The following is a 25,668-nucleotide window of genomic DNA, read 5'->3' on the forward strand; positions in this document are numbered from 1 at the left end:
AAACATCCAACATGGAGAACCCCCCATGACAAAGATTTACCCGTCCCAGATGTCAATAGCATTGCAACTGAAAAGCCCTGGCCCAGAGTGACCTCTTCTCCTACAGGCCATCCTTCATGCCATAGCTTCAGAAATGGAAGACGATGAAAGAAAAAGACAGGAGAGAGCAGACAGGAGTAGGGGGGAAAAGGAGGAAAATAATGAAATGAAAGAGGAAAAACAGACAATAATGAAGGAAGAGGCTAGGGGGTGGGGGACAAAAGAAGACAGATTCATAAGTGCCTAAACTCAGAAGTGACCAAGATGTCCTCCCGCAGGTTGAATGGATAAACAGTGGTACAGCCACACGGTGGAATCTTACTCAGCACTAAAAAGAAATGAACTATCAAGCCATGAAAAGACATGGAGGAAACTTATACACATACAGCTAAGTGAAAGAACCAACCTGAAAGGCTCCATACTATGTTTTCAGTATACAACATCTGGAAAAAGCAAAACAGTGGACACAGTAAAAAGCTCAGTGGTTGCCAGGGGGTTAGAAGGGCAGGGTGAAAACACAGAGCACAAAGGATTTTTAGGGAAGTGTGAATACTCTCATACTATTAACAGTGGATATGTGTCATTATCCGTTTGTCCAAACCCGTTGAATGTACGATACTGAGAGTGAACTACAATTGAAACCACAAACTCTGGGTGATCATGGGGTGCCACTGTAGGTTCGTCAGTCTTGACACTGCCCCACCCTGTTGGGGATGTGGACAACCCGGAGGCCAAGCATGCCTGAGGGTGGGGATCTATGGGAACTCTCTGCACTATCTGTTCCATTTTGCTGTGAACCCAAAAACTACCAGAAGGAAAAAGAAGCCAGAGCAGCACACTGATGTTAACTGGCCCTAGCCTTTTCATGCCTTTATTACTTCCCCGCGTTTAGGAAGGTGGTAATTCTGCTCCTCAGCAGGCACACACTGGTGGCTGAAGACCAGGAGACAAGTGGAAGGCAGGAAGTTTTCTTTGGCCGAGTTTCCGTGACCAGTGCTCCTTGGAGGCCTCAGACTCTGCTGGGCTTCTTGGGGTCCTTGTTCTTGGCAGGCATGAAGGCATAGAGCTCCTCAATGAGCATCTCCATTCGGGCAGTGACCTCAGTCACCGTGTCGATGACCAGCTTCTGCTGCAGCTTCAGCTTGTTGTTCTCCCACAGGGCCTTGTTCTCCTCCTGGAAGATTCTGTGCTTCTCGCGAAGCACGTGAAGGGCCCTGTTCTCCTCCTGCAGGAGGCGGTTCTCCTCCCGGAGGATCTGCAGGTTCTGGTTCTCCTCCCGCAGGGCCTGCAGCACCTGGTTCATCTCTCTCAGTAGCTCCAAGGACTGGCTTCCATCCAGCAGGCCTGAGCCGGCTTTCATCTCTTCATCCCCAGAAGACCCAGACAGGTTACCGACCATCTGGCGTAGGACCCGGAGTGTCTTGGAGTCCTCCTGGGGGGTCGACGGCCCCTTGGACTCCTCAAAAGGTGAGGAGAGGCCTGTGCTCTGGTCTGGCAGCAGCCCAGGCACATGGGCCTCCTCATGAGGCAAGGGGGCTGTCTTGTTTTCCTCCCCGGGGCCTATCTTCTCCTCTGTCTGCACCCAGTAGGCCTTCCTCTGCTCCAACAGCTGCTGCAGGGCCCTGTTCTCTTCCCTGAGGAGCTGAAGGGTGCTGTTCTCCTTGCTGCGGTGCATCTGCAAGGCTGTGTCCTTCTTCACCACCTCCAGGGCCACACTGTCCTTGTGCAGCAGTGGCGAGGATGCCCTGCTCTCATCATGGCCCAGTGTGGCCTTGTGCTCCTCCCAGAAGACCTGCAGGATCTTGTTCTCTTTCCGGAGGGTCCTGTTCTCCTCCCGCAGGGCCTTGTTCTCCTCCCGTAGGGCCTTGTTCTCCTCCTGCAGCAGGTACTCCTTGGCCAGCCTCTTGTGGTGCAGCTTATGGTGGAAAGAGGAGGATGGAGAGAAGTACGGGGACTGGAGGCGGCAGTTTTCGTTCACCCACCGCCCATCCTGGAAGACAAACATTTCATCGCTGAGCTGTACCCGAGGAGGGTTGTAATCCAGCTCGAGGTCTGCCTGGGATGTGGGGCGCTCCATGGGGTCCAAGGGCACAGAGGAGAAGCGATTCAGCGGGTAGGAGTGCTGGCTGACCACTCTGCGGTTCAGCCTAGGCAGGGCAGCCTGCCTGGCACAGCGTGGGGTCGGGTACAAATTGTGGAGCCTCAGGAAAGGCTCGGCTGTGCCCCTCTGTGGGAGAGAACAGAGAAGCCCAGAGTTAGTCAAGGAGCTAACATACCCAAGCTTGCTGACCCGATAAGAGGCCAAGATAACCCACAATTAACTCAGTTTGATAGTCCAGTATGGCCACAGAGGACACTTTTGTTTGGTCTCTTGGGAGTCCTCATGAGAAAATACAATTGATCCTCATTCTTCACAGCAGCTCTGTTTTGTAAGATTAACTGCAAAGACTAAATCACAAATACCAAACCACTGCTCCTAGGAGAAATGTAGGGTTAGGTTCCTGACAGCCTTCAGCCACGGTTTTGTCAATCAATACATAACTTTGTATTTATATGTACTTCTGTTGAAAGACATCTTACTTAGTATGCATTATGAATTCATTCACATTGAACTTTCAGCCAATAGCACTGTCTCTCATGCCTGAACAAAGCTTATCTAACCCATGTTTTTTCTCTATAAGGCACATCACACCTTCTTCCATTTAGGAACACTGGACAGACCTTCAATATGCTTGGGGGCCATTTGAAACCATGAAATCACCCCAAGAAAAGCACAAATAAACTGTACGAAGGACCCTATTCTACAGTATGAAAGCAGAAACAAGGCTTCTTAGCTAGAATGTGCACATCAGGTGACTTAAATTTCTCATCACTCTGTGCATGTCTGTAAATGACCACCAAAGTGCCACAGGTATTGACTGGGTGGTTACAGATTTCAGTGAGTGGGCAAATACACACATAGGGAATCCATGACTAATGGCAACTGCATATGTATTTTACAGGTTGAAAGCATTGATTTGGAGTCAACAAATATTTTGATTTCGGGCCCCACTATTTTATCAGTTACAAGGATATGGCAAGTTATTTGAGTTTCTACATTTTCAACTTGGGATAGCTACATCAACTGCTTTGCCTTACAGAGATATTTTTAGGATTAAAAAAGATTATGTATGAAAGCATGAAACATGGGCTCTGGCACACTTCTGTCACCTTAGAGGAGGAATAAACACTCTTCTCAATCAACCCCAGCTGCAGATATGGACCCATAACAGGCACAGGCAGAGAAGCAGCATGAATCTCCCCAAGAGACACCCAAATCACTGTGTCTGAAATGGTGGTGCTGTCCACTAGCAGAGCCTGCTCCCTTGTCCCATTCAGGCTTGTCCTTCACTCTTAGCAACCCTGAGGCCTGTCCTTCCAGCAGCCCCTTTCACATCCACCAACAGAGTGTTAGGCTCAAAGCAGAGTCCAGCTGGTAATTTTGGAAAAGGAGGGTACCATCACGGACATATCACTGAGCCATGAGGGTTCAACACAGTTGTTGATAATGAAGACAGCAAAGGATACCAAGGAATTCATAGAGAGGAATTCATGATGGTGGCCCATACATCTCAAGACCAAGGGGATCAGAGCCACAGAGCTTAAACCCAATAAGCTAGTAGCTCTTATACTTTCCATTTTAGAATAATCAGCTGAGTGTGTTTAAAATTCAGACTTATTTTTAAAATTTATTTATTTAGTTTTGAGAGGGAAGGAGCAAGCATGAGTAGAGAGAGAAGGTCAGAAGGAGGGGGAAAAGCAGACTCCCCCCTGAGCAGGGAGTCCCATACGAGGCTAGATCCTGGTACTCCAGGATCATGACCTGGACCAAAGGCAGATGCTTAACCAAGTAAGCCACCCAGGCACCCCTTAAATGCAGATTTCTGAGTTCCCTACTTGTAAGACTGATTCACTTAGTATGGATTATGCTCCAGGAATCTGCATTTCCAATCAGCTCCCTCAAGCAATTCTGGCTACAGGTGGTCAGGACAGTTCTGAGTCAGCTGGAATGTGCAGTTTGCCTAGTTGGAGGTTACAGCAGGGTTAAAGGCTGAGGTATCAAGACTGGAGGTCATAAGAATTCTCATCCTCATTCTGTTGCTGATGGGCAGTATGAAACTAGAAACTTTTACCCTGAGACCCAAACATTTTACTAGTAAAAAAGAGAAAGCCAGACTCCCTGATCTTAAAGGCACCTTCAAGGGGTGCCTGGTGGCTGAGTTGGTTGAGCATCCAGCTCTTGGTTTTGACTCAGGTCATGATCTCATGGGTCGTGATCTCAGGTGTTGTGGGATCAAGCCCCACCTTAGGCTCCATGCTCAGCAGAGAGTCTGCTTGAAGATTCTCTTCCCCTGCCCCCACTCGTACAACATGCACTCTCTTTTTCTCTAAAATAAATAAATCTTTTTTTAAAGACACCTTCTAACATTTAATGTCAATGAAATATACTGTAAAATGGAAATAAAAACACATGCCCTGTTTGGTTCACCACACTGTTGTAAAGATTGAATGAGATAACGATTGCAAAAGTGTTTTTAAAACTGCCAGGTGCCATGGAAATGTAAGGTATTGTAATCAAGAAATGTATAATTTGCTAATGGAAGAATTCTGAGGTGTATTCAGAAGGTGGTGAACAGGTGGAATGTGTCCTGGAGAAGAGGCAACAATTGCAGCAATGAATTTAAATAAAAATAAGATCATGATAGCTATTTCTAAATACACACAAAAAGCATTTCATCTTAAGTATATTGCAATGTTCTCCAAATATCAATTCCTCATTTCTTAGTTATTTTCACAATTTTACAGATAGAGAAGATAGAAAACAAGTCACATTGTCTGCATTAGATATATGGGTATAGAGAGAAATATAATTTGCACGGTGTATCATGTTGGCTAGGATTCTTTAAGACCCAAAGAGCTAGATAAATAGAAGTCACAGTTCTATGCTATTAACTTTGCAATAAGCACATGTCATTAACTTTATAAGGATGTGTTTAATCTTCTAGATAGTGAGGGTAAAAGAACATTCTGCAATCAGAACGAACTTACTTTAAATAAATCCAGCCTCCATGGTTTTCATATTTCTCAATTAGGAAAGCACATTGGCTCTTGTGGCTGAACCTATGGCCAGACTGAACCTCACTGTGGGCAGCCCAGCCCATTTAAAGTCCCTGGGTCCCAGATTTCTGGGAAGATTAACCATAGTCACTAAGGAGTGGATCATGAGAGGACCTCTCCATCCAATGTGGGGCGGGGGGGGCGGGGGGGCACAGCAGGATCTCATTCTAGAAAACATTACCATGGAAATAATGGCTTTAGTCAACAGTGTGTATCCCAATCCTGAGAAGAAAAAGGAAGAGGGAAACAAATATTGAGCTCCAATTTCATGCCAGGCCTTAAGCTGAGCATTATGCCCACAGAATTAATTTAACCCTCGTCATACTGACTTAATGTTGTTATTATTATTCCCATTTTGCAGATAGAGAAACAAACTCAGAATCTAAGTGAAATTATCAGTGTGAGTTCACCCACTAATGTCACAAACCCAGTCCTGGCTGCCTGAACTTACAATGTGTGAATCACGCACACAGGAAATCACCATGGATTTCTCAAAGGACTTGTAGTAGTTAGGGGGTAAAGATAGTTTTGTTAAGTTTGTACTATGGAAAACTTCAAACAAACACAAAAAGAAAGAGAAGAGTCCATTAAACATCCATGTACCCCTCACCCAGCTTCTGCAGTTACCAAGTCCAGGCCACTCACATATTTCAACTGTACGTCCACTCAACTCCACCACCACTCCCCACCCATTGCATTGTTTTAAAACAAAGTGTATAGACATCGTGTTATTTTACCCATAAATACATTAATATGTATTCTTTTGACAAATCGTCAATACCATTAACAATGATCACTTAATATGGGCAAATACTGAGTCAGTGTTCTAATTCCCCCAATTTTCTTATTTCTATTTGATAATTATAATTATTTCATTTCAATGAGAGATGCACATACCTTGATCCAATTGAACATCCAAAGATAAATCACTAATGCTTTCTACTGTTTATTACTGCTCAGAGTATTCATGATGGTCTTTAACTCATCATATCCAGCTGCCTTTTTTCTGCTTTGGGTACCCGAGGAGTTTTCAACTGTCCTCTCAGCAGAAATGCACTAACTAAAACCTTACCATGTGGGTGACAGATCCCTCCCTAGCTACCAACAATCTGGATATTTGGACTCATATCCTTACACATGCCATCAGGTGACCTTGGTCACATCCTCTCACCCTCTGACCTTGGTTTCCACATCTGTATAACGAAGAGTCGGTGACATGATCTCTAAATGTCTTCTTGGTCTAACATTCTCTGGTCTAGTGGATCCATGTTTATAAATGGGCACCACTATGGCCTCAGCTACCCTCTTTACCATCCTTAACATCTTGCCCCCTTCCTTTAAATGGCCAATGCTTCCACACAGACTCTATGCCTTCTCTGTTACATGCCCACAACACCCGATCCAGAAAATGTTGACAGGCTAATAGGTCCCCTCTTTACTTCCTTCCCCAGAACCAAATTCCCCTTTCATGACTAGTCTTGTATCTTCCCTCCAATTCCCAGACAGGATCAAGGAGGTCAAGTCCAGCATTGCCTCGTTAGCCTAGTGTCTTAGAACAAAAAACATTTAAAAATTCTTTAGCAGTCATGGATTTATTTTCATGATTATTAGAAGAACATACCTGTTTTATCAAACCCAAAATCCTATGAGTAGTATCAAGATGAGGTTAAAGTAAATCAGTACCTTCTTCCGAAAGTGAGATTTATAAGGAAAAATACCAAATATCCAGGCATTTCAGAGACTCCAGGAATCATGATTAAAGACAAGAAAAAATGTTAAGACTAGATAAATTCTTTCTTTCCCCAGTTCCAGTCAGACCTAGCTGGACACAGTCCTTAAAGAAAGGCTCCTCCCACCCTAAATCTGTTTCTACTCTGAATATTCTTGCACCAATTCTTGCTCCACATTTGTGTTGATGAATCAACTAACATTAATTTGGCACCTGGTCTCAGACCCTGCCTTCAGTGAACTTCTGGTCAATTTGAAAATTCAGTGAGTAGCACCAATTACTGCTTGGTGCAAATGAGGGAAGTCAAAGAGCAGCAGGCAATAACGTAGGCTGTACAATATGGGGGTCAAGGGACCAGGCATCATAAAATCCAAAAAGAGTCCTAGCTTTACACTGTATGAGTGCGTGACCTTTACAAAATCATTTCATTTCTGTGCCTACATTTCCATATCTAGAAAATGTAGAGGCTAACGTAATTCAGAGCCACCCTGTATGTTTGTACAAATAACCAACTTTAGGGGATCCCTGGGTGGCTCAGCGGTTTAGCTCCTGCCTTCAGCCCAGGACGTGGTCCTGAAGTCCCAGGATCGAGTCCTGCATCAGGCTCCCTGCATGGAGCCTGCTTCTCCCTCTGCCTGTGTCTCTGCCTCTTTATCTCTCTGTGTCTCTCATGAATAAACAGAATCTTTAAAAAAAAATCAAAACAAAATAACCAACTTTAGAGGGTGCCAGTCACAACTGCTGTTGCAGTGCACAACCTGTATAACCATCCACAAACAACCTTACTAACATCTGCCCTATTTCTTTTAGGGAGTTTGTTTCACAGTCCAAAAGTGAAAGGAGAATATGTCACCATTGGTCATGGGTTCATTATACCTTTCCATCACCTTGTTAGGAGGACAACCGAGAGACTCTTCCTCAGGAGTGCCGTGGTTAGGTTACTGTTGTAACCTAAGATGCATTAGTGCCAGGGATCCCGAAAGGGGCTTGGGCACAGACATTTCCCTCCCAGAGCCCGAATCCCACCTGTGGATGGGAATCCCCCCCTTAGCATAAGGCCTGGCCCTCTCCCTGGTATCTCCTTTTTAAGTACAAGTGGTCCTGCAAGGGAATTGCTTGAAACCACCAACTACCAAGTGTCTTTGTCTATTGGCCTTGTGGCAAATGGAGAGCATGGGGGGAAGAATGGCCAATGGGAAGGGGGTGGGCGAGAACAAAGGGGAGGTAATAAGATCAAGGTCTCTTACTGATACTGTGGAGTTTCTAAGGAACAGGACTGTCTGAATGGGACCTTCCAGGATGGAATAGGCAGGCTTAGCTGACATGCTCTACAGTTCTCTCCACTCCTGGAAAACTATGGCTACCACAGACTAGAAGAGATGTCCAAATGCCCCAGTAGACTCCAAACCTGCTGACCAAGTTTTCAGTAAACACCTACTCTCCCAACATTCCTGAGGGTTACAATCAGAGAACATTAGCCATGTGAGGTACTATTCAGACATGTGGAGCTGAGGCCCCAGGATGCTGAGAGGAAGAGCCCGGTATGCTACTAATTTTCAGATGGAGGGACAAGGCTGAGTCTCATTTTCCTAATGTTAAATTAACTCAGCTGCCTAGCACCATGATACAGCCAACGTTGGTTTTAATAAATGCTAACAGGTAAGAGGGTCATTCACAGGTCAATGTGAATGATTTTGAGAGAATTATAAAATTAACAGCAATAAGGATAAAAATGTCACCATATGTGATAGTTTCAGGTAATTGTTTAACACAGAATCTCCTGGAATCTTTCTCCCAAATTGGGAGAGAGATGGGGATTGTCAGCAGATTCCATAGCTTCTTATTCTTGAAGAAGCCCAAACAAAGGAGAGTGAGAACAAGAGTCCTTCATGGAGCACTGGAAGGTGCTGTTGGAGCTCATTCTGATCTGGTATAGACCCTTGCTAATGATCTAGCCATAAACAATCCCTTCATGAGAAGTCACCCAGAGCACTCATCAGGGAAATAAGGAAGCCTGTGAGAATGGGATGGTCATGCGCAGAAGGAACCAGGTCGGCTAGCTTGGGCAAGAAATAACAGTGATGGCTGGCAAGTTAATGCACTGTTGGGAAATAGATCCAAAACCACAAATATTTAATGTGAGAAGAAAAACTGGAAAGCGATTAAGACCTGAAAAGACCTAAGGGTGATAACAAATAGTGAACCACAGGCATTTGCAGTGTAACTGAAAAGCCCAAATGCCCAGCATAACTGGGAGCTGGGAAGCCAGAGGCACTTTCTGGAGACACAAAAACGGATGGGCTGCATCCCAGAATAAAGCAGCATGTGACAAATCCACACAAGGAACTTAGAGGCAGGCAGTTAAGGTGCCCACAGAGGAGGCGCTATTTCCTAAAGGCAAGAGAACAGAGAGAGCTAAGATGTGACCTGGCCCCACCAGGTGGCATAGGCCTAGCTTGTGGTGTAGCGGAGAGAGTGGACACTGGCCTGCTTTCAACCCCCTATCTAGCTCTGCCATTACTGGAGAGGCTGCTGGGGCTCAAGTTTCCCATGCCTATACAATCCCTACCTCACACTAGCATTGCCCAGTGCCTGCCACATGACCAAACCAGTGCTCAGTCACTATTTTTCCTCCCCTTGTTAACCAGGTCAATTTCCCCTGAGTCATGCACAATTTCATTTGGGGAGGTCTAACGAGTACACTGGTCCCTTCACAGTCCTGGTGGTGGCACAGTCCAGATAATCTAAATTTATAGACACCCACACCCCTCCCTCACAGTTTCAGCCTAGAGCATCCTGGCAGGTGTCTGAAACTTGGTGTATGACTTGGGTCTCCCTGGCAGGTGTACCCATGAGGGGTATACATTCCGTGCCCTCCGTGCCCTCCAAAACCACAACAGCAGCACCAAGTCCTGCAGTGCAGGAAGTGAATGGCCCCAGAACAAGCTTGAGCCTTCTTAAACCACCCCCCAGGTTCTGTTCACCTTCTCTCCTCCTTCAGGCTGGCCTATCTCTGGGACCTACGCGGGGAGAGTTGTACTAGGTATAGACAGAAGACTTTTTCCAATCTCTTTATCACATGACCACTATTTCAAATCCTATTCCTGGGGCACCTGGATGGTTCAGTGGTTGAGAATCTGCCTTTGGCTCAGGTCATGATCCCGGGGGGCCCCTGAGTCCCACCCACATCAGGCTCCTTGTGGGGAGCCTGCTTCTCCCATTGTCTGTATCTCTGCCTCTCTCTCTCTCTCTCTCACGAATAAATAAAATCTTAAAAAAAAAATCCTATTCCTGCCCCTATCCCCAACCTCACCCTCAGGTTGGCACCCTCTTCCTGTCCCTTAGTGAGGCTGTGAACAAACCAAAGGCACAACACCCACCCTCAGGGGAGTAGTGGCCAGCAGAACTACATGGCATTTCAGTGGAAAGAATCAGACCTAAAGCAAGGTTCCTTGAGCTGTAGGAACCCTGTGGGCAAGCCATCCTGTCTAATGATCAGGACAAAGTAGCTTATAGTCTAGGCTTCATGAGCTGAAACTGATGAAGTGGCTGCTCACTACAAAGTTATAAGGATAAGGGGAAAACAAAGAGCCAGAATGTTCTTTTGTCCTGTCTTTCCCTCCTACTGAATATACTTGCCCAGACTGTTACAATTATCTCCACCTATTGAAAGAATGACAGAGTTCTTCTTTGTCATCTTGTTCTTCACAAAATCCTTAAGATACGGCTTTAGAAAACATGTATATATCATTTTGTTATGTGTACTAGATATAATTATGTAGTTATATATTATATATGTAATTATATATTAAATATATGTTACTATAAATAAATAAGTATATATATAGGATGCCCACTGGTACTCGATCCTGTTCCTACACACCCTGTACCTCGCTTTCAGGTAGTTACCTCTGCATTGGATTCCTCCAGCCTACATTTCAGCCCCTCTGGTTGCACAGCCATGATCTTCCAACAGTGCCTTAGGTGACTCTAGAGAAGCAAGGCTGCCCCTTTGTGACATAGCAGCAGGAGAAACAATCCAGTCAGGAGAACCCCACCAAGGAAACGGCTGCTTAGCAGGACAACACCTGAGACTCTCCAGACTGTCAAGACTTCATCCGTTTACGGGCCTCCTTTCTGAGTTCCCCTTCCACTCTGTCTTTGTATCCAGCAGGCCTCAATTCCCTTGGCACCTCCAAATCACCCTGTACCTCTTGGTCCACGTCCTGGGCTTTCTACTCATGGATTCAGTCATATGCATTTGGTTCCAAGTCTCAGTTCTAATTCTCTCCCAGAAATCCGGAATGGTTGTACAATAGCAAGCACCAAAACATTGAAGTCTGGGAAGAATGTGGCTTACTTCAGAGTGTCATAGAAACTGTAAGCATTATGAGGGCTGAGAGGTCTTACCAGGTCACCGAACCCACCTTCCTCATTTGAGGGATGACAAACTGAAGACCCAGAGTAGCTAAGTGAATTCCCCTTGGCACACAGCTAGTTGGCAACTAGAGGTCCCGACTACCCTGTTCATTCTACAATATCTTGCTACAGTCTTGAAAGAGGAGGGTTATTCCGGTTACAAGGAAGTTGCACCCTTCTGTGATTATCCCTACCTGAGGCAGAACCACATTGATTGGAATTTCTAGGCTTTCAGATCTGGTATCTCTTTTTCTTGCAATACTTGGCCTCGAGTGCTGTGGGAAAAGAGAAAATAAAACGATATCTGCTTCCCAGCCCATCCTCTGAGCTTCAATTGCTCAATCTGAAAAACAGATGACTTTCTATTCACTTATCCCCTCTTGTCAACTATGTACATTATGAAAATCTGAGTCTGAAACAATGTGAAGATAGTATCTGAAAAGATGCTTATCAATCTCTAGACAGAAATTAAGACAGATTTTATAGTTGGTGTTAAAAACCTTCCAAAAAGTCTTTGGAGCAGAGATACCCATACCTAATACCTTTTCTAAGGTTATTACTTCTATCTCAAGTAAAAAGCCATACCAATGTTAGGTGCCAGGTATAGGTCCTATGTAGGAGTTGGTCACCAAAACACTCAGAACATTCCAGAGGTGACATCACAAAAAAATACGGTGTTTTTCAGGGCTCATGGTCTCTCTGAGCATCACAGGTGGGAATGAGGCACCTGACAGGAAGAGTCACCCTGGTTATGTCTACCTGGCTGGTCAGGGTCAGTGTGACACACAATAACCCAAACATTAGCCCCCTATTTGGTCATCTTTGCTACTATTCATATCGCCACTGCCTGGCTGGGCTGTAAGCCCTACCTTCTCTCTAGAGCTAGCATCTTCTACTTGGAGAAATCCAAACTGAACTCATTTCAGACCAAGAGAAGCCACGGAGTCTGAGATATTTTCTGACACCAACCAATTCTCCAATTCTCTGAGGCCAACTGTATGTCCTATAATTCAATTCAATTCTTAGACAATCTACTTGGAGTGGGTGTCAGGTCACCTAAGTTAAAGGCCTCAGTCCCACAAGACTGCCTACACCAGACTTTAGACACCAGTCACAACTCTCAGGCCACGAGTATTTCTGAATGACCAGCTATGAATTGGCGGGGGTCCTACAAACCCCTCCGCACCTCTGTAATTTGCTAGGATAGCTAACAGAACTCAGGAAAACACCTTACTTACAATTACTTTTGTTATAAAAGATGCAGCTCAGAAACAGCCAAATAGAAGATGCTTAAGTCAAGGTATAGGGGGAGAAGGACATGGAGCTTCCACACCCTCACAGGTCATACCATCCTCCCAGCTTCTCCATGTGTTCACCAACCCAGAAGCTCTCCTAACCCTATTAAGGGTTTTTATGGAGGTTTCATTACCTGGTCGAGGTTGATTAAATCACTGGCCATTGGTGATTAAAGATTTCCAGCCCAACCCACCCCCCATCCCCCATTTCCCAGAAGTGGAGAGGTGAAATACTTGAAAGTTCCCAACCTCTAATCACATAGTTGATTCTTCTAGCAACTAGTGCCCATCCTGAAGCCATCTAGGGGCCACCAAGGGTCACTTCATTAGCATAAAGTCAGGTGTGTTCGGGGGCACTCCTTGTGAATAATAAAATCCTGCTTTAAATTCTTTTGGATATATACCCAGAAGTGGGATTGCTGGATTATATACAGTTTTATTTTTAATTTTTTGAAGAATTTCCATACTGTTTTCCCGTAGCTGCTGTGCCATCCTTTTACATTCCCATCAACAGCTCACAAAGGTTCCAGTTTTTCCACATCCCTGTCAAAGCCTGTTTTCTGTTTCTCCAAGGGTTTCTAGTGATTAACTCTCACACCACTGGAAAACTCAGTTCAGCTTTCCCTTATAGATGCACCTCATAGAAGCACCTGTACATCGCCCTTGGGCGCTGATCTAGGAAATCTAAACAAAGAGGGAACCAGCCGTGCTCATTTCGTGGGGGTGCCCAAACAAAGGACCATGAAATGGGGACGCCTGGGTGGCTCAGCAGTTGAGCATCTGTCTTCGGCTCAGGGCATGATCCTGGGTTCCAGGATGGAGTCCCACATTAGGCTCCTTCCTTGTGGGGAGCCTGCTTCTCCCTCTGCCTGTGTCTCTACCTCTCTCTCTGTGTCTCTCATGAATAAATAAATAAAATCTTAAAAAAAAAAAAAAGGACCATGAAATTAATGGCTTAAAACAACAGAAATTTATTGTCTCACAGTTCTGGAGTCCAGAAGTCAAAATCATTGGCAGGACCATGCTCCCTCTGAAACCTATAGGGGAGAACCGTCCTTTGCCTGTCCCCTGGCCTCTGAGGGTTGTTCACAATCCTTGATCCTCCCTCAATTTGCATGTGCAGCACTTACATCACTGCCTCCACCTTCACATGGCCTTCTCCAGACATGTGTCTACAACTGTTGTCTCCTGGAGACAGCAGTCATACTGGATTAAGGTCCACCCCATTCTAGTAAAATCTCATCCTAATCACATCTGTAAGGACTCTATTTCCAAATAAGGTCATATTCTGAAGCATTGGGGGCTTTTAACTTCAACATATCTTTTGGGGGTTGGGGGATACAATTCAACCCATAAGAGAAGCTAACACTGAACACCTAATGAGCACCAGCAAGGTGCCAGATACTTTATTTGTGCTATTTTACTTAATCAGAGTCATTGGCACATATATCAAGTCCTCCCCCCTTGGTTATAGCCCATCCTTGAGGTCCCTAAGACCACTGCCCTGGCCCATCTCCAACAGGTTCACTTGAACCCCTCCCGCCCACAAAAGATAGCTGTGCCAAGGAGCACAGCTCTTCACTGCAAGGCTCCTCATGGACCAAGGTATCTGGTAGTAAGCCTTATGTATTTTATTACTATTATATGTATTATATGTTATTCTTATTTGTTATGATTTTCATTTTGTGACTTTTGCCCGGTCTCAGTCACCCTGCTTGGCCATGTTCCACCCAGTGTAGCAAAATCCTTACCTCTGTCCTGAGGCCATCTCTGCATAAAGAAACACCCCACCTCTTTTTAAGCTCCTCTTGGCTTCTTACTGTGACACACTCCCCCCCAGAATGATACCCATAACCTCAGGAGAAACAAGATATAATTCATCCTAGAAAGGAAGTCTTGCTATTAGATGATCACAGAAACTCCCAGGATCCAGATGATGGTGGAAATCATTCCTTTTTCCATTTCAGTGCCAAGTGGTCCAGCAGAGTTCTCCTCTAATGGGTATCTGGGGACCTTTCTTTTTGTGGGTTCCCTTCACCCTCACCTCTGCTTTAGTCCTCTGCCTTTATTGTGCTAAGAGGCCTGGCTCCAGGTGAAGGAGCAGCCACCATACTGTGGCTGACAGTGATAGCTCTCACAGCATGACAGTGACTCATTATCCCATCATCTGAACACAGATCCTCTCTCCCCATCCATCTTGCAAGGGGGAGTGCTGGAGAAAGGGAAGAAAACGAATGGACGCATGGACTGTCCTACCACATTAGCAGAAAAACAACTTCTTTTATTGAACCCAAAGGAAGGGTACTGATAATAAATGAGGATGGTTGGGCGCCTGGATGGTGCAATCAGTTAAGCATCCAACTCTTGGTTTCAGCTCAGGTTGTGATCTCAGGGTTGTGAGATTGAGCCCCATGTCTGGCTCCATGCTCAGCACAGAACCAGCTTGGGATTCTCTTCCTCTTCCTCTGTCCCTCACCCCGCCCCCAGTATTCTGTCTCCATCTCTCTCAAATAAGTAAATAAATCTCAAAAAAAAAAAAAAAAAAAAAAGGAGGAGGAGGAGAAATGAAGATGCAAATAGCCAGGTCATGGACATTAGTATCAGCAGTGTGGAAATCTGGAGACCAAGAATTAGTTACTTACTGTATGTCTTAACATGTCTTAACTCAGTGTATCACAACAAAATGCCACAGACTGAGTAGCTTAAACAACAAATACTTGGGGCGCCTGGGTGGCTCAGTCAGTTAAGTGGTTAAGCCTCTGCCTTTGGCTCAGATCATGATCTCCAGGTCCCAGGATGAGCCCCACGTTGGGCTTCCTGCTCAGCGGGGAGTCTGCTTCTCCCTTTCCCTCTGCCCTTCTGCTTGTGCTTGCTCTCTTTCTCTCTCTCTCTCTCTCTCAAATGAATAAATAAAATCTTTTATTTATTAAGTATTAAAATAAATACTTATTTCTCACAAGTTCTGAGGCTGGGAAGTCCAAGATCAAGGTGTTAGCTGATTTGGTTCCTGGTGAGAGCTGCTTCCTGGCTTGCAGACAGCTACCTTCTCACGGTGTCCTCACAGAGAGAGTGTTCTGATCTCTCCCTCTCTTATAATCCCACCCTCAAGACTTCACTAAACCTAATTACCCGCCAAAGGCCAAACCTCCAAATACCATAACATGGGGGATTAGGGCTTCAACATACGAATTTTGGAAAGACACAAACATTCAGTCTCTACACATGTGACTTGGGCAAGTCACCCCACCTCTCAGAAGTTCAGTCTTCTCATCTCCAAAAGGAGTAAATGATACGTAATTTGAGATAACATACATAAAGAAGCTGACACTCAGCAAGTTCTCAATACTCACTGCCTCAGAGCCCTTTTACGAGTCTTGCTTCTTTTGACTTAAAATCTCAAGCAGCTGACACACAATTGGCGCTGCTGTTTAAAAAAAGTTTTGATACTACAGCTTCTGAGAAGGCTCTATGGTTGCCGGATTGATAGGGTTTTTTGTTTTGAAGGGAGAGCGTTTGGAACAGGGCCATCCTAGTACTGGCATCTATCTACAGTTGCCTATTAGCTGGACTCCTTCCCTCTCCAAACACACGTACCCATGACTCAGTACGGAGAAGCTTCCTTGAGATTGCACCCAAAATGCCTGTTATTACTCAGATTAACACTGTCATCAATCATCCACGTTCCATGAGCATCCACAATTGGTGGATGCTACACGGAAAATGGAGGTAGACATGCCTCATGGGTGTCTAATCTAAACAGACAGGTAGAGCAGAGCCAAAGGAAAGGGCAAGCGTGCATCTAAGACTCTTCAGGCTTTCCTCACCCGCAACTATTGGATGATGAATCACAGAGAAAAAAATCAGTGTGCAGGAGGGTCCATTAGAGAGCACAGGGCCCCTTGCCCTTCCCCATAGAGTCACAGAAACTGCAGCCGTTGGTCCTGGAGTCAGAGGTGGTCAAGGGGTGCGGGGTACATTATAGCCTTTCTCTCCTCATTGGTGGAGACGGGGATGGAAGGTTGGATGTATTTAGTAATTTGTCACGATGCCTGTCATCTCCAAATTGCATGACATGATTTGCAATGATGTGTTATTTTTGCTACATAGGGCAGGGTAGCTCTACTTTGGCACCAGAAGAGCAGCCTACGTATAGCCAGGCTTTGGCCAAACTCTTTAGGGACAGCTGGGAGCCCTCACCTTTTGAGGAAGCAGAAGGCAGCAGCCAGGGAGTGCAAGAAAGGCTGCACTCCAAAGTTCGAAAGATAACCAGGATAAGTAAATCCTTGAAGCCAGAAAGGAGATCATGTGCTAGACTGGTCCTCAGAAGTAGGGTCAAAACTTGCAAATCTCTAGAGCTACAAGACATCCTTACAACCAGACTTTTCCTTCTGAATCCAGGAACGGCTAGAAATTCCCCCAAAATTCTGATGTTTTCCTAATCTTAGTCATTAGTTCACTTGAGCCCAGAGAGAGGCTCTATTAAAAGCTATCCTATGGAAAAAACATTCAGTCTCTAAGAAATTCTTCTTTAGTTTGGAAAAAGTCGCACCTGGGGATCCCTGGGTGGCTCAGGGGTCTAGCGCCTGCCTTCAGCCCAGGGCGTGATCCTGGAGTCCCGGGATCAAGTCCCACATCGGGTTCCCTGTGTGGAGCCTGCTTCTCTCTCTGCCTATGTGTCTCTCTCTCTGTCTCTCTCATGAATAAATAAATAAAATATATTTTAAAAAAAGGAAAAAGTCATACCTGAAACGAATATAACATTGTATGTTAATTATACTTCAATGATTTAAAAAGATATAGGTGTGGGATGCCTGAATGGCTCAGTCGGTTAAAGCAAACGGATCTTGAAATTGGCTCAGGTCATGATCTCAGGGTCAAGAGATGGAGTCCGGTGTCAGGCTCAGCACTAATGCTTAAGATTCTTTCTCTGCCCCGCCCCCACCCCTGCTTGGAAAGCATTATCTCTCTCTTAAAAAAAAAAAATTGTGACTGTGTGGTCTCTGGCCCTAGTCAAAGATGGTGATTGGTCTTGTTATCGCAGGCAGTTAGAAGCCATGGGAGTGGATGCTTCCAAAGGAAGAGGTGGGGAGTCTCTACTTCTGACCAACAGGGGCAAAACTGAAGGTTTTATTAGTATAACTCTAATTAAGATGTATGTGATTCTGTACATTTCAATCTGACCAAAATTTAAAAATCATCAAATTAGTTGTGTGGGTAATCCCTTCAATTAATTATCCATCCTTTGCTTCTTAATGATAATGGAATGCTTACCAAATAGCTTGTGATCTCTGAATAGTGCCAAATAAATTGATTAAAATATTTTTTCAAAAAGTAACAAAGATTCCATTTGTTCGGTTTGCTCAGTGAATTTTTTTTTTTTTTAAGATTTTATTTATTTGTGTGAGAAAAAAAGACACCAAAGTCAGGGAGGAGCAGAGGGGAGATTTTATTTGAGAGAGAGAGCATGAGGGAGAGAGAACACAAACAGAGGGAGGAGGGGAGGGAGAAGCAGACTTCCTGCTAAGCAGGGAGCCCAAAATGGGGCTCCATCCCAGGACCCTGAGATCATGACCTGAGCCAAAGGCAGACGTTTAACTCACTGAGCCACCCAGGAGCCCCTGCTCAGTGAGTTTTAAAGTGTTCAGTCTCAAAAAGTGGGTCTGAGATTGGACTTGCATTACTATGTGGAACAACGTCTTAGGTGACAGTGTCTGAGGAGACATTCACCTCCACACTGGGCATCGGACGGGCACACAGACTCTAAGTCAGAGTACCTGTGTTGGAACCTGTTTCTACTTCCGGCTAGTTTCCACCCCTGCTGCTTACCTTTGGCTAAGCCTCAGTTCCTTTGCTGATAGAATGACCATGATCATTCTTGGGCTTTAGGGTGGGGTGCGAGGAGAGACTCCAAAACAGTGGTGCACAGGCTCTGCCCATACTCTGCCCATACTGGTGCTAATAAACACTTACTGATTGGAAAGTTCAGGTGAACTGAAATCCTAATGAATGAACACTTGAGCACTGTCTCTGAGCAAGGCTATGTGCTTGGTAGTGGAGACAAGGAAGGAAAAGGGGAGAAGAAATCAGATGCCATCTGTTGCTCCCAAAAGGACTATAATCTAACAAGAGAACAGCATTTGGGGAAGCAGGAGATAGAGCATAATAGCCAATATTTATGGAGTGCTTACTATATTCCAGGCACTAGTATGAGCCCTTTAAGTACCATTTAATCTTCTCAACAATTCAGGAAGAGAGATACCTGTTAATTTGAGCCCCATTTTACAGTAAGAAAAGTGAGGCAGCAAAAAGTTAAGTGATTTGTGCCTATTGTTGTCACACAGCAAGTGCCAGAGCTAGGATACGAGTTCCAGTTCTGCGCCCTTAGTATTGCCTGCATGTTGGGGCCAAGAGGAGGAGGATCCTGGACTTGGGACTTGAAAGTCCCCAGTCTGCATCTTCCATGCCATCTCTGCAGTCCTACATAATTACTTCTCAGAGCCAGAATCTCCTCATCTGTAAAACGAGTTAACAGTCCCCACAACATGGTTTGCTGTGATTCTGAAATAAGGTAAGAGTGCTATGCATTGTGCCTGGCATGCAGTAGGTGTCTAATAAAGTTTCCATGCATCTCATTCTGTATTGCCATTATTATTTATAAACTAGAATTTCTATCAGCTAAAGTCATCCTGTGTCCCTCAGATAAAACCTGAACACTAAATGTTTCAGATTCTCATAATAAATAGTGACCCACACTATTTCAAACACCATTATCACAGAATTACACATGATCATCGGTAATCTAGTCAGTGAGCTACAAAATCTTTTCCTAGTTTTCAATTATTTGAGTGCAATCCTACCAATCCTACCAATCAATTATTTTGAGTGCAATCCCTCACAAGTCTATTTCCTAATTTACAAATGTGATGCTTTTTAAAATATGTTTTATGATTGCACATTATAAAATAGACCCAAATTGAAATTTTTACAAGATAAATGAAGATAAAGTAAATATTTCATAATAATGCTGTTGTACCTGATTCATCAATAATACAAAAAATATTTTGCCTCCACAAAAAATTATCAATAATATTTTTAGTGAGCACAGTGTAACTAAACATGGTCCCCTGTTTCTCAAAATCTTAGTTTTAACACAGTGAGTCCACAGTTCTACATTCAGTTGACTCAGATTTTTTCATTTAATGGCTGTCCTCATGGAGGACAGAACTTCACGAAGATCTGTAGATCCAAACGGTGAAATACACTATTGACTGCGATTTCCAAATAACAATACTCAATATTCAGTCTGTTGTGCCCAAGATTGCTATGGAGGCTGAGAAAATTAAGGCCATTCCACTTTAAGTTCAGTGTTAGCACAAGTACAGCCATCCCAGGCCCCTGTGAATAAGAGCTGAAATTTACATTACTTCAGTTACAGGAAAAAAAAAAAGTTTACAGCTTAAGGTCCTAGAAAGCCCCATATTAGAATGAGAACAGAGCCCAAGCCTGTGGCAGGAAGCCCCATATCAGAATGTAAACAGAACTTGAGAAATTGCTCCACCCCTTCTGGAGGTCCCCTAGACCAGCCCTTAAAACTAAGCTGAAACCCACCTTGGGGGTCCAAGTCCCTGCTCTGCTGTGTCGGGTACACTTGGACCCAAGCTCGAGCTTGTAAATAAACCCTCGTGTGTTTGCATCGGTGTCGGCTCCTTGGTGGTTTCTCGGATACAATACGATACATAATCTTGGCCACAACATTGCCCTGCTCTTATTGACAGGGGCCTGAGATGGCTGTACTTGTGCTAACGCTGAACTTAAGGTAGAATGGCCTTAATCTTCTCGGCCTCCACAAATCCTATCGCCAAATAATGCAATTTTTTTTTTTTTTTTAACTAAAATGTGCACTTGTTTTCAAAACATTTTCTTCACTGAATAAGCTTAGCTTTGTTTTGTTGTTGTTGTTCTTTCAAAAAAATTCTAAACTCTCTCACTTATTGCTTTCCATGAAGGCAAAACATAATTGTGGTTTTTTTCTTTTTAAAAATGGCTTCTAGACTGCACACTGTTAACAGTCAATTATCACCCCAAAAAGGGTGAGCAAATTTGGAACACTTGTTTTTTTCTGTAAAAAGAGACAACTGCAAGATTCCCTGCAGCATGAGAGACTTTTATGGTTATTCTCCATCTTGGGACAAAGTACTGCAACAGTCCTAGCATTTTTTTTTGAGTCCTAGCATTTTTATACAGCTTCCTCAGTTATTAAAATCAGATTAATCGCATTCATAAGCTCTTCTAGCTCATTGCACACTCTCGGCTTCAGCTGTTTTGCAGCAAGAGTTTAACTAGGAATCACCAGGGGGAAAGGGGTCAATTGTAAAGGTGATGGATACTGACCAGACTTGGTGGCGATCACTTGGTTGTGCATACAGATGTCTGATTATAATGCTGTACAGCTGAAACATATAATGTTATATGCCAATTTTATCTCAATAAAAAGAAAAGAAGAAGATGGTACCACCACCAGGAAGCAATGCCCTGAGCATAAGAGCCACAGCCAGCCCAAGGAGATGCTGCAGGCCAGGGGGAGGTACGTAGTGTCAAGAGAAGGTATGCCTGTATGCCCGTCTGCACCACATTCCTCCCTCCTGTTGAGGGTTCCCTCTGATCAAGTCCAAGAAGCCAGAGCACAAGAGTGCTCTCTGATGGAGCAGCATCTCAGAGCAAAAAGAAGAGCAAAGTCTACATGTAAGGAACAAACAAAATAACCACAATTCCCAAAAGGATTTTGACTGCATCAAAATCTACTGGAGGTACATTTTTAAAAAATATATGAACTCCCCAGAGCCAATCTCCAAAATTCAGAGTTCATATTGCCTGGGGTGGAATCTTAATAGTCTTATGTTTTGGGGGCTTGGGGGGGGGTGGTGTGCAAATTCCTTAAGTGATTCCAATGCACAGTTAAGTTTGGAATCCCTAACTTTGTAAGATACACAAATGACCTTGAAGATTTCAAAGGAGGTCACACAGTTCCTTCTCACCACCTGGTCCAAACCAACAGGGCAAATCACCTTAAGAATCTTCTATAAAGGAGGCAGCCTGGGTGGCTCAGCGGTTTAGTGCCACCTTCAGCCCAGGGTGTGATCCTGGAGACCGGGGATCGAGTCACATGTCAGGCTTCCTGCATGGAGCCCTGCTTCTCCCTCTGCCTGTGTCTCTGCCTCTCTCAGTCTCTGTGTCTCTCATGAAAAAATAAATAAAATTAAAAAAAAAGAATCTTCTATAAAGGGACTGCATTTTGACCTATTATGATCTTCAACTGCAGCAGCATTCGCCAATCAAAAAGAGAGAACTGTCTTACTCTCTACAAGTACTAATCCTGAGGATAGCTAAGCCTAAAGATACATTCTGTACACTTGAAGTTTATTGTCCTTTTACCTCCTGAGTAGAAAATACAAGTAACAAGAAAGACCTGAATCCTTGAAAACTCTTCATACGAATCCAGACCCTCAACTTTAAACGATAGCAGGCTTGAGTGGCTAAAGGAATTGTATTTCCACAAGGACCATCACTGGCAAGGCATGTCATTCAGAAGTCTCACTTAAAGATCATTTTTTCCATTATAATCATTGAAGTGAAGCCAAGAGGGAAAAGAGTTGACATTCTGAACTCTAGAATCTTGGCTTCAGAAATGCCTATTAATACAACACAATTCAATTTAATAAAACTTACAAACTCCCGGTAATCCTCAAGGTGCTCTTAAAATTGAAATTGATTCTGTGAAACTGCTTTCACCTACCATCATTAAGGAAAATTCCATTTTAACTCAACTCTTAATAGGGAGGTCATGAAGAAAACTATTAAGTCCTGGAATACAGAATGTTAGGAGCACGTGGCCCGGAGGAAGCCGAAACAAGGTGGACACCCAGTCCAGGCCTTACACTCACCTCACACTGCAGGTTCTGAGTCTAGCAGCTGCTCGTTTTCCTAGGGAATTAAGTGGAGGAAATCACTTATAATTTCCAATCACACAGCGCAGTTCAAAGGCAAAGTGTTTTCCATAACGTCATTTTACCATAAACATGCCCATCATTAAAGGAAACTTGGCTGGCGGGTGGAGGAGGGGCAGGGAGTAGACATTTATTTACTAACATGGACAGGATAACAAAAAAAACTTCATGGACCTGCAGAAGTTGGAGCTTGAAGGCAAAGTTTAGGTTCATCCATGTTGTGAATGGCTCCCGAGGGCCGTGGTTGGGATCGTGAGGCTCCTGGGTCCTGTTCCCTTACAGTCTATTAATCTGTAACCTTGAGCCAAGGATCTTAAATGTTTCTTATCAATTTCCCACCAGAATAAATGCAAATAAAAATAGGCCTACCTTAGAAATGCTATCAGGGTCAAACTTCACTTTTCTACAGGTATGTCTGACTTTACCCAGTAGGTATGTCCCAGATTGCAATGAAATGCTTTACAATGAATGAGAACTCAAATGGTTGTCAAGTGGTAGTTTTAGATACTCTCACAGAATTGACTTTAAAAGCACTCATTCATGGGAGTGGCTAAAAGGCCAGGTGCCAGAGGTAGACAGCTGTTTTCTTAATGTAAAACAATTAAAAAACTGTTTGTGATAGATTAACCAACATTTTTCCTGTCCCCTTAATTTCTGTTATCTCACACCCCTTCTCCTCCATGTGCTAGGACCTTCTACATTTACTACTGTGTCCATGGCAGCTTACCAAGCACCAAAGATGAGCACTCCTGCACCTGCACAGAGTGAAGGCATCTCTGGGCAGTGACTGCCCAGCCCCGGACTGCAGCACCTTGAAGCCCCCATGAATTAGGCTGAAGCCATGTGACGGAGTTCTGCCCAAAAGAGTATGTGTAGAAATAACACATACTGCTTAGGACCATCTGTGCACAGCCACCAGAAAGATAAGGAACAGAATAGGACACCTCATTCCTCAGGGACATTCCCTGAGTCAGTCTGAGTCAAGAAAATAGATACAGATCTCTTTTGTGAGTCCTTTAGGATCACACACTGCCCTGAGGATTCATGCATGTAGCTGACTCCCTAGCCAGGACCAAGCACACGCTTCTGTAGAAAACACACTAGGCATCTACTCGATGCCTGTGATACACCAAGCTCTCTCACATATAAATACAAAATCTCATTTTTAAGAGTGGTGGAATCATCTGCATTTAACAGAGGGGAAACTCAGGTCAAAGGGATGCAGAGGACTTGTCCAAGGTCATTCAAATAGAATGCAGCCATGTGAGGTTTGAAGCCAGGTTTTCTGGCTTGGATGCAGTGATGGTAGCACCATTCTACAGATCCCTCTTCTGGAGATGGTACCCAAAGGGATCCTCAGCTCTCCTTCAGCTGTTACCTTCAAAGGCTCAGGCATCCAACGGAAGATGTGAGGATGACTAATTGCAATACATCTGTCTCTAAGGGCATCCTACTTGAGATTCTGAGAAAGAAAAAAAAAATGTTTCCTACAAATTGTTTGATCCACGTGATGAATGCATGGGCCACAGGGCCCTACCATCTGTCCACCATTATCCTTGTATGACTGACCACCGCCAGGTGCCATGCCAGCCGGCATGGATTAATTAGTTGGTATAAAACAAGTTCAATGTAATCAATCACACAAACTTGATCCCTGAATATCCAGTATTACTAAAAGTATGCCATAACCTTGGAACACTAAAGGATTAATGACCAAAGTGGACATGCGAATAAGGCCTTAAATGCACCTGATTCATGTTCGAATCAAGTCTGATACTCATTTGCCCTGCAGGGACTCTCCCAACTCACTATTGTAATCAATGAAAAATTCATGTGGCCCGAATACATATAGATTTCTGATCATGTGACTGATCCACAGTAGCAAAACCTCGAACAACCCCACAGTGAACCCTTCCTTTGGCTTGTTTCGACTAATTAGCCCAATACATTCCAGAACTACTAGTGAGACACAAGGAGCACACTGCTGACGTTACCATGGCAGCCCCCCAACATCCCCCTGGAGAAGGGCCTCCATTTGCAGACCCCGTCCGCTCCCATTATGGGACTACAACACATTTATCACCTTAACTTCCCAAGGGGGCTTCCAGACTGTCTGTGCTATTGATTGTTTCAGCAATTTACCAGGTAGAGAATTAGAATTATGGGTTAGTGATTTCCTGTGTGCTTCTTGCTCCACTTCTGAAAGTTTGGTGCTAATTTAATCCTTGTAAGAACACTGCACTGCTAGGATGCCCTGATAGCCAGCTGATTATTTATCTGCAAGACTTAGCAAAACTCACTGACAGGGATGTGTCCCTGGCTGATGTCAGACTCAAGTTCAGGCCCCAAGAGCTTGTTCGGCCACAAGAAAGGAATAAGAGCGAATAAAAGACCCAAGTAGACAGAAAATGCGAAAGGCAGGGAAGGGAAACTTTGCATTCTCTGAAGGATCCCAGAGCCCGGTTTTGCCAGGGAGTAGGGAAGGACAGGAGTGAAGTCCTGCAGGGGAGATCCCAGGAGACAAGCATTCCCCCACCTCCGACACGCCCCAGTTCAGTTCCCAAGGCAATGTTCCAGTTTAGCACAAAGCATAAGTCAGACATGTTCAACCAAGAAAAGCCAAGAAACAGGGATAAATAATCTGCACAGGAAATGCCTGTATGTCACAGCTGCTACTGCTGTTGCTGCTCCTTCTTCCTCGTCCTCCTCCATCCCCTCTTTCCCCTTCTCCCTCTCCTCCCCTTCCTTCTTCAGTTTTTCCTCTTGCATAATTCTGAAAGTTCTCATTTCCTGGGCTGGAATGACTCACTGCATTATACATTCAAATTTTTACCCTATTCCTAACTCATGGATAACTGAGACTAGGCACTGGTGCACAATAAATTTCTTCAACCTCTTTACCCCCAAAAGACTCTTGCCACAGCACTGACCTTCTGGGAAGTGGCCCCTTTAACTTGGGCCAAAGCCCTTCAGACGTTTCCCACCTGGATTTTTCCTGCTGTACCCACCATCATACCGGGTCCTC

The 25,668-nt window shown here is 44.4% G+C and overlaps 1 protein-coding gene across 6 annotated transcripts in view; it reads right to left on the bottom strand.

The window, feature by feature from the left end:
- Positions 1-878: 878 nt before the first annotated feature.
- CBY2 (chibby family member 2) overlaps positions 879-25,668 on the bottom strand; it is a 103,365-nt gene continuing 78,575 nt past the window's right edge. For 4 of the 6 annotated variants that reach the window (XM_038569573.1, XM_038569571.1, XM_038569574.1 and 1 more), the window contains 3 exons: positions 11,539-11,619; positions 10,835-10,935; positions 879-2,266 (listed from right to left, as the gene is read on the bottom strand). In XM_038569573.1, the coding sequence (XP_038425501.1) occupies positions 1,049-2,266; positions 10,835-10,888 (1,272 nt within the window). In that variant the 5' untranslated portion in view covers positions 10,889-10,935; positions 11,539-11,619 and the 3' untranslated portion in view covers positions 879-1,048. Of the gene's footprint in view, positions 2,267-10,834; positions 10,936-11,538; positions 11,620-11,929; positions 12,089-25,668 lie in introns of those variants that run through there. The other 2 variants (XM_038569569.1, XM_038569570.1) reach the window with 2 other exon arrangements.

This window comes from Canis lupus, chromosome 22, assembly GCF_011100685.1.
Source record: "Canis lupus familiaris isolate Mischka breed German Shepherd chromosome 22, alternate assembly UU_Cfam_GSD_1.0, whole genome shotgun sequence".
NCBI classification, from domain to species: domain Eukaryota; kingdom Metazoa; phylum Chordata; class Mammalia; order Carnivora; family Canidae; genus Canis; species Canis lupus.